The sequence below is a fragment of the Myotis brandtii genome, unplaced genomic scaffold, assembly GCF_000412655.1.
Source record: "Myotis brandtii unplaced genomic scaffold, ASM41265v1 scaffold1077, whole genome shotgun sequence".
In the NCBI taxonomy this organism is placed as follows: Eukaryota; Metazoa; Chordata; class Mammalia; order Chiroptera; family Vespertilionidae; genus Myotis; species Myotis brandtii.
The window spans coordinates 391772-400885 of record NW_005353666.1 but is presented as its reverse complement, the minus strand read 5'-3'; the positions used below and the strand labels follow the sequence as shown (position 1 = coordinate 400885).

Genomic DNA, 9114 nt, shown 5'->3' with positions numbered 1-9114 from the left:
CTTTAACCCAAGACGCTCCGTTTTTACCACTTAAAGGAATGAGTCACACGTGGCCAATTTCCAAGAAAGATATGAAGTTGGGGTGTCTCTGCCGTGGGTGACGTCAGGAGCCCGTGCCGCTCACCTGGGCTCATCGCCTGCCAGGTGTCACGTTTGGAAATAAGATCAACAGACGACGACCAACAAGAACATCCTGTCGGACTCGGCCGTGGAGGCTCCGGAGCGGGGCAGCCCGCAGACCGGTGGAGCCTCACCCCGAGGGCCGTGGGCTGAGCCAGGCTGTTCGTCACCTGCACACGAGCTCCCACCCAGGAGGCCCCGTGTCCCCGGGAGGCCCCGCGAGGGAGGGAGGCCCCGGAGTCGGAGCAGGAAGGGCTGGGCTCGGTCCTGGGGCCGACGGGGAGTTAGAGACCCGGCTACCAAGTGGGGGGAGCAGGGATTAAAGACCATGGAGCCCAGCAAGGACGCCTCGGAGGAGGAGAGACCCCTGTGCTGGGGAGACCTCCCTCGCTGAGGGGGCACTGACTGTGCTCAGAGCCCTCAGAGGCTCTGCTTTCTTTAATGTGGGCATGACAGGCGCTCCTTCTCGGGAAAAGGCCTTTCTCAGGGTCTCGGGCCTCACGCACCCCCAGGTCTCACCACCCTCCTGGGCCAGGGGGCTCTCCTCTGGGCGTCACAGCACGAAGCGTCTAGTAACTTCCAAAGAGCAACACGTGTCGGGAACATTCGCGTAAGGAGCTCAACCACTGAGAAATGTTCAAAGTCCATTGTGAAACGCGTCCTGAGCCGCCCGGTCCCCTCCCGCCCCCTCCCCTCCCCATCGAGAAAGGCCCACATTCACTGCGGGTGGGGGGTCCCCGGGAGGTCTCGCCTGTGCGGGTGCGGGTGCGGGTGCGGGTGCGGGGCGGTGTGAGAGGACAGACGGCCACGGCCCCGGCTCAGCGTGAGCCGGCCAAGGCTCGCTCGCTCAGTGCCTGTGGGCGAAGTTTGGCTGGCTGTCGTTTTTATTTTCTCTGCTGTTATTTTTGGGGTGGAATCTCTCCCTGAGCCGAGGGCGATGGCAGTTTGAGGGATGTTGGCCGAGCTGTTCTGTTTCCGACATCTGGCTTCCTCGCTGGTGCCTGGACCCGAGAGGGCAGTGCACACGGCACGCGACCTCGAGGCCTCGATTCCCTCGTGGCCTCCCTGGCGAAGCATCCCTGGGACGCGGCCGGCCCCAGCCAGATCCCACCCCACCCGGGGCTCGCGGCCGGGTGCTGCTCGGATGCAGGGAGGGGGAGGGGGGCTCCTCCCGTCTGTCTTGCTGCCAGGCCGCGGCTCCCAGGACAGCGAGCAAGGCAGCAGTGGCTAAAACGCCTCCTAATGTGTGTTGCACACTTAACACTCCCTCCCAGGCACGGCCGTCCCGTGAAAGACCCTCACGGGGGTGCGGGCAGGTCCTGCCTGAACAAGGCAACTGGCCGGAGGAACGGAGCCGGCCGAGGAGCTGCCCGGCCACGGGCACCAGCCCAGCACGTGGCTCTGCAAGGCAGAGGGAGGCCGGGCAGCTGTGAACTTCATCCGTGCGTCTTGGGGAAGGGTGGTTGGTCGGAATGAGTGTGGCCGCTGGGTGGTCAGTTTAAGACCAACTCTGACTGCCTCACACGCCACGTGCACGTTCAGTGTGAGGGGAATAGTGGTCCTTGCAGCCCTTTTATAGCCCTTTTTCGCTTGGTTTCACCCTTTGACCCCTGACCCTGTGGAAGGACATAGGAGGAGGGTCGCTTCTCGAGGACAGAGGACAGGTGTGATGACAAGCGCTTCACAGCCTTCGACATCATCAGGGCCGTGTGATTGGCCATTAATAAGTTCTCCAGCGTGGAGGGTGGAACCAGCCCCTGTGGGCAGTTAACCACGGAGCCTAGAGCCACGTCAGCCTGTGGCAGTGACGTGCACATGGCTTCCTGTGGGAGATGTCGAACTGTGTGAACCAGCAGTGTGGGGATGTCCACACGCTGCACATGGCTGCACACGACTGCACATGGCTACACACGGCTGCACACGGCTGCACACGGCTGCACAGTGCACACCGGAATCCCAGCCCAGGCTCACTTGGCCACACGCGGCCCCTTTACAGTAAAAGTGCATCTGCTGTAGGAAAATCGTCTCCAATCCTTCAGCTTCCGTGGGCTTGGACCCGGTTCTGACCAGGAAGGCCCAGGCGGCTCGCGGCACCTGCCTCCAGCCTCCGGTCGATGTTTCACAGGCTTCTGTTGGCTTTTTATCTCCAGGACAAGGAACCTAGTAATTGGGGTGGGGTGGGGTGGGGGGAGGTGAGGAACGGAGGCGCTGGCAGCGGCGGAGTCGGGATGGGTTTTCCATGGAGCAAACGTCCTTCCCGTGGAGCCAGAGCTCCCGCACTCACACGTGTGGCCGGGTCCGTGTGTGGGCACCTCCCCACGGCTCTGGACGGCAGTGCTCCTCGCACAGAAACCAGAGTGGACGCCGGGGCCGGACCCTCCATCGAGTGGCCCCCGCCCGCCCGCCGTGGGAGGACGGAGCGGAAGACAGAGCAGGGCCGGCAGCTCCTCCTGCTCAGCCGCCTGTCGCCAAGGGCCCTTCGCTGACTCTCCTGGCGCCTCTTCCACCTCAGCCCTTCCCGTCACCGTCCGCGACGTAACAAACGTCCTCGCAAAATCACCGGGACGCGCGCTGCGAACCTTTCCCACACACGGCCCAGCTCCCCCAACCCACGGCAGCGCCTTCGCGTGGATGGCCACGCTGCACAGTTTCACCGCGAGGGCGATGGCGGGTCACGGGGCGGCAGGGAGCCTCCCCCGATCCCTCCGTGACCCGAGAGCTCCGGCCGCACCTCCCAAACGTTGGCTTCTTCGGGGTCTTTGTCCGCAGGTTGTGAGGGCGGCGTCTCTCTCTCCGTGGATGCGCTGCCGTTTCCTCCAGAACCAGCGATGGGCCACCCTCGCCCGCCCAGCGGCTCCGGACACCCGTGGGCCAAGTGCCTGCATTACCGACTCCATGCCCTTCTCAGTGCTGTTGTTTGAGGGACTACTGGCTCCCAACCGCTCGCCTGCCTGCCAGCCTGATCACCCCCAAACCACTCCCCTGCCAGCCTGATCACCCCCAAACCACTCCCCTGCCAGCCTGATCGATGCCTAATTGCTCCCCTGCCGGCCCGATCGCCCCTAACTGCCCTCCCCTGCAGGCCTGGTCCCTCCCAACTGCCCTCCCCTGCCAGCCATCTTGTGGTACCCATCTTTGACCACATGGGGACAGCCACCTTGTGTGTTGGAGTGATGGTCAATTTGCATATTACTCTTTTATTAGATAGGATGTTGCCCCTGTTGCCCTAACAGCTGCTTCCTGGAGATCGTGAGCGCATTTCCATTTCTAGAAGGCGGTCGGATCCGACTGGACAGGTGCCTGGAGACCACATTCCTTCCATATTTACTTAGTTTCTCCTTTTTCCAGCTGAGGAGTCGCAGGGGAACTGCTGGTCTGAATGCGAACCACAGACTGAGTTAAGAACCAGAGGGTTGCCCTGGCCGGGGCTGCCCAGTGGCCAGAGCATTGGCCCCACTCCAAAGGGCCTCGGGTTCAATTCCCAATCAGGAGCACATACCTGGGCTGCAGGTTTGATCCCTGGCCCAGGTCAGGGTGCACGTGGGAGACAACCAATGGACGTGCCTCTCCCACATCGATGTTTCTCCCCACCCCCGCCCCATTCCGCTCTAAAAATCAGTAGAAAAATGTCCTCCAGTGAGGATTAACCCCCCGCCCCCACACACACACACACACGCGCACACACACATGCACACACACAGCGCTGGAGACAGCTTGCGCGGGGGTGGAGGGGGGTCTGGGGGGCGGAGAAATGGGGGCCCCCTCCCTCATCTAAGCAGCAGAAGTGGGAGCCGGCTGCCTCCAGGCTGGGCGCCCCTTTAAAGGCTTGACTGGTGCAGCCCTTACGAAAACGCTTGAGCAATGGCCCGGGTCTGAGCGGCCTCCCTCCAGCATTGCGCCCCGCAGCCGCCAGGCCTGTGCGGTCCAGGGCCTCCCTGTCTTCATCCAGCTTCAGGATTTGTACCAAGTTTTGCCTCTGAACCTGACGCTTTTCTCTCCGAAATCCCAGAGGCGGCTGCGTGGTGACTGTCGCAGCAGGAGCAGCTGTGTCTGTGACGAGGAAAACCTGGACGAACGGGCGGTTTTGCTGAGAAGGCGCCTGCCAGGGGCGACCCTCTGCTTGTCGCCCAGCACCGCCCTCTGCTCACCCACACTGGCCTGCAACGTCGTCCTCCTGGGACGCAGGAAGGCGTTTTATGTCAAAATGGCTTTTCCCATTTTTCTTACTTTTCACTGATAACTTCTCTCCGAAAACTCAGAAAAGGAAGTCCCACAATAGCATGAACGCGCCTCCTCCAGGATGGAAAACACGCGCAGTTCATTCATCTCCACGTCCTGCATTCCAGGCGGATCCCTTCACATCACGTGCGAACACCACGGAGACACAATTGTTTTTCATCCTCCTCCCGGCGTTGCTTCTCCCTGCCAGCCTGATCACCCCCAAACCACTCCCCTGCCAGCCTGATCGATGCCTAATTGCTCCCCTGCCGGCCCGATCGCCCCTAACTGCCCTCCCCTGCAGGCCTGGTCCCTCCCAACTGCCCTCCCCTGCCAGCCATCTTGTGGTACCCATCTTTGACCACATGGGGACAGCCACCTTGTGTGTTGGAGTGATGGTCAATTTGCATATTACTCTTTTATTAGATAGGATGTTGCCCCTGTTGCCCTAACAGCTGCTTCCTGGAGATCGTGAGCGCATTTCCATTTCTAGAAGGCGGTCGGATCCGACTGGACAGGTGCCTGGAGACCACATTCCTTCCATATTTACTTAGTTTCTCCTTTTTCCAGCTGAGGAGTCGCAGGGGAACTGCTGGTCTGAATGCGAACCACAGACTGAGTTAAGAACCAGAGGGTTGCCCTGGCCGGGGCTGCCCAGTGGCCAGAGCATTGGCCCCACTCCAAAGGGCCTCGGGTTCAATTCCCAATCAGGAGCACATACCTGGGCTGCAGGTTTGATCCCTGGCCCAGGTCAGGGTGCACGTGGGAGACAACCAATGGACGTGCCTCTCCCACATCGATGTTTCTCCCCACCCCTGCCCCATTCCGCTCTAAAAATCAGTAGAAAAATGTCCTCCAGTGAGGATTAACCCCCCGCCCCCACACACACACACACACGCGCACACACACATGCACACACACAGCGCTGGAGACAGCTTGCGCGGGGGTGGAGGGGGGTCTGGGGGGCGGAGAAATGGGGGCCCCCTCCCTCATCTAAGCAGCAGAAGTGGGAGCCGGCTGCCTCCAGGCTGGGCGCCCCTTTAAAGGCTTGACTGGTGCAGCCCTTACGAAAACGCTTGAGCAATGGCCCGGGTCTGAGCGGCCTCCCTCCAGCATTGCGCCCCGCAGCCGCCAGGCCTGTGCGGTCCAGGGCCTCCCTGTCTTCATCCAGCTTCAGGATTTGTACCAAGTTTTGCCTCTGAACCTGACGCTTTTCTCTCCGAAATCCCAGAGGCGGCTGCGTGGTGACTGTCGCAGCAGGAGCAGCTGTGTCTGTGACGAGGAAAACCTGGACGAACGGGCGGTTTTGCTGAGAAGGCGCCTGCCAGGGGCGACCCTCTGCTTGTCGCCCAGCACCGCCCTCTGCTCACCCACACTGGCCTGCAACGTCGTCCTCCTGGGACGCAGGAAGGCGTTTTATGTCAAAATGGCTTTTCCCATTTTTCTTACTTTTCACTGATAACTTCTCTCCGAAAACTCAGAAAAGGAAGTCCCACAATAGCATGAACGCGCCTCCTCCAGGATGGAAAACACGCGCAGTTCATTCATCTCCACGTCCTGCATTCCAGGCGGATCCCTTCACATCACGTGCGAACACCACGGAGACACAATTGTTTTTCATCCTCCTCCCGGCGTTGCTTCTCGCTGATGTCACCCTCGCGCTGTTCTCGTCCCTTTTCCACTGAACAGCCTGGCGCTGATTCTGACGGTCCTGTCAGCGTCGCCGGGCGGGTTCCAAGCGCTCGCTCTCAGGGCGATGACTTGAGATCCAAACATCTTCTCCTCGAGGCCGAGTTGCGGGTAAGGCACAGGCCGCCCTGTCCTTCGCACGCCACTCGCACGCCACAGGCCTGAATGCCCCGTGCTCCTCTCCTCCCAGAAATTCTCCCTTTCTCTCAAAACGCCCCCTTTCCCTCCTTTTCTGTGCGAGCCAATAACCCAGGGGACCGGGAGCCTCGGGCACTGGACGGGAGCAGCTCCCCCTGGACCAGGCGCCAGTCCCACCCTCGGGCCCACTCCCCAGGGTCTCACAGGCTCCCCAACGTGTCCACAAGCAGCAGAAGCCTCCCCCATGCCCCTCCACTCTGCCCTGCCTCCTCCTCAGAGCTCCTCCCACTGTGGAGGCCCAGCCCTCAGGGACCTGCCCTCCCAGCCCCGGGGCCACCTGCAGGGCACAGCCCCCCCCCACCGCCCCCCAACTCCCCAGCTTCTCACCCAACAGCCAGTGAAACAATTACTCTCATTAGCACCAAATCAGCTGCAGCCCAGGCCTCCTGCCAGCAGCCCCCCCAGCGGGACCCCCTCCCCTGGCTCCCGACACCCACCTGACCAGCAGAGGCCCCCCTGCAGGCGTTTCCCACCCACCAGCCCAGCTTGCCTGGCGAGGGAGGGGCGTCCCACCTGGGGCCACAGGACTCCCTGGAGGACGGTCCCCTGACCCCCTGACTCCCTGACCCAGAGGAGCTGCAGGACAGCGGCTGAGACCTGAGCTCGGCCCCCTCCCGCCCCAGCAGGTGTTGGCCTCCAGGGTCTGCGAGGCTCCGCCCGGCCCACCCACTGCAGGAGGCGGCTCCCTCCTGGGCTCCGGATCTGGGCAATTTGTCTGCTACTGTCTTCACCTGGACGCGCGGAAGCCGGCCGGGTCGCAGCAGTTTTCTCTCGTTATCTGATTGTTATTCTTTTATCTCCTAGAATTTATGGCTGTGGAGCGGCGGCCAGATTTCTGGAATCTGTTTTTAATCACTTGGTTTTCTGTCAGGAGGTTAAAAATCTTCGTTCTCTTTAATTTTTTTTGTTTAGAATGTGTTTTGCTGTAAGCATTCTTGTATTCATTTTGGAGAATCTTCCTTCACACGCGCGCACACACACGGACACACATGCTCACACATGCACACACGCGTGGGCACACACATGCATGTGCAAACACATGCGCGCGCACAGACACGCACGCCCCCTCCTCCTCCTCCTCCTCCTCCATCGTCCCCTCGTCCCCTTGGCGCTTTGGCGTCACGCTGTCGGGCGGTTGGAATTCTTAACGCAGAGAATTTCCGTCCTCACTTGTGTTTGTTGTGACGTTGGCCACACAGGCTGCACGGGGCCTGCGGCTCACGCCTCACGTATGATGCACGTGTTCTCATTTTAACGCAGGACCTGGGATTCCAGGCGCAAACCCTGAGCGCGGCGAGTCCAGGAAAAACTCGAGGCAACGGCAGAAGTGCCCACGTGACCTCAGGGGGTGTTTTCACTCACGGCGGCGATCACGCGAGTGAAAATCCAAGGGAGACGGGCAGACCCGAGGTCCCACAGACGCTGCTGAAGCAGAAACGGAAACGTGTGCTTGAGGTTCTCGACTAAACCGACCACACGCCCCGGGAGCGGCTGTGACACCGTCACAATCGTCCTGCAGCCGAGAGAAACGCTGCGAGACGGCGGCACCTGCCCTGGGCTGGGTCCCGGCCACGCAGGCCCTTGAACACGAGTTTCAGCTGCAGCTGTGACCGACTCCCGTGTTTTCCACCCAACCCTCACCCCTCACCTCTGACCCTCGCCCTCACCCCAACCCTCACCCCTCACCTCTGACCCTCGCCCTCACCCCAACCCTCACCCCTCACCTCTGACCCTCGCCCTCACCCCAACCCTCACCCCTCACCTCTGACCCTCGCCCTCACCCCAACCCTCACCCCTCACCTCTGACCCTCGCCCTCACCCCAACCCTCACCCCTCACCTCTGACCCTCGCCCTCACCCCAACCCTCACCCCTCACCTCTGACCCTCGCCCTCACCCCAACCCTCACCCCTCACCTCTGACCCTCGCCCTCACCCCAACCCTCACCCCTCACCTCTGACCCTCGCCCTCACCCCAACCCTCACCCCTCACCTCTGACCCTCGCCCTCACCCCAACCCTCACCCCTCACCTCTGACCCTCGCCCTCACCCCAACCCTCACCCCTCACCTCTGACCCTCGCCCTCACCCCAACCCTCACCCCTCACCTCTGACCCTCGCCCTCACCCCAACCCTCACCCCTCACCTCTGACCCTCGCCCTCACCCCAACCCTCACCCCTCACCTCTGACCCTCGCCCTCACCCCAACCCTCACCCCTCACCTCTGACCCTCGCCCTCACCCCAACCCTCACCCCTCACCTCTGACCCTCGCCCTCACCCCAACCCTCACCCCTCACCTCTGACCCTCGCCCTCACCCCAACCCTCACCCCTCACCTCTGACCCTCGCCCTCACCCCAACCCTCACCCCTCACCTCTGACCCTCGCCCTCACCCCGACCCTCGCTGTCACCCTCGCTGCTTCTGACTTGGCCGCAAGGGAGGCTGCCAGGCACCCCTGGCCCCACCGAGTTGGGTGTAAAAACCGTGCGGTTGGCTGAGCGCTCGCTCCCGCGTGGGGCGGCCAGCGCACCTCCCCTGGCGCCGGTAGAACTTCCATCAAGAGGGACCTGGAGCCAGAGGAGAGCCCCGCAGGCGGACGTGGGGAGGGCTGCCTCTGACCGTGAAAACAGAAATGGCTGCGCTTCCTTCTTCACGTTGTGGGTGAAACGTCTCCCCTCGTGACAGAGCGATTCGCAGGCCGTGGGCGCGGGCGCTAACGAAGCACGACGTGGAACAGCCGCGGTGCTGATCGCTCTCAGCTCGTCCACGCCTTCCCGAGCGCCTTCTCCATAGCGAGATGGCCTTTCCCGGGACTGGACGGTGCGCTGTCGGTGGGAAGGGAAACGGGACGCACGGAACTAGGGCCTCGCCCCCGGCGGCCCGCTCCTGCCC

The 9114-nt window shown here is 62.1% G+C and overlaps 1 protein-coding gene across 1 annotated transcript in view; it reads right to left on the bottom strand.

Annotated features, from left to right (window-relative positions):
* Nucleotides 1-854: 854 nt before the first annotated feature.
* Nucleotides 855-9114, bottom strand: part of WDR27 (WD repeat domain 27) — a 49202-nt gene continuing 40942 nt past the window's right edge. The window contains exon 24 of the mRNA XM_014542224.1: nt 855-1943. Coding sequence (XP_014397710.1) covers nt 1659-1943 — 285 coding nt within the window. The 3' untranslated portion in view covers nt 855-1658. The remainder of the gene's footprint in view (nt 1944-9114) is intronic.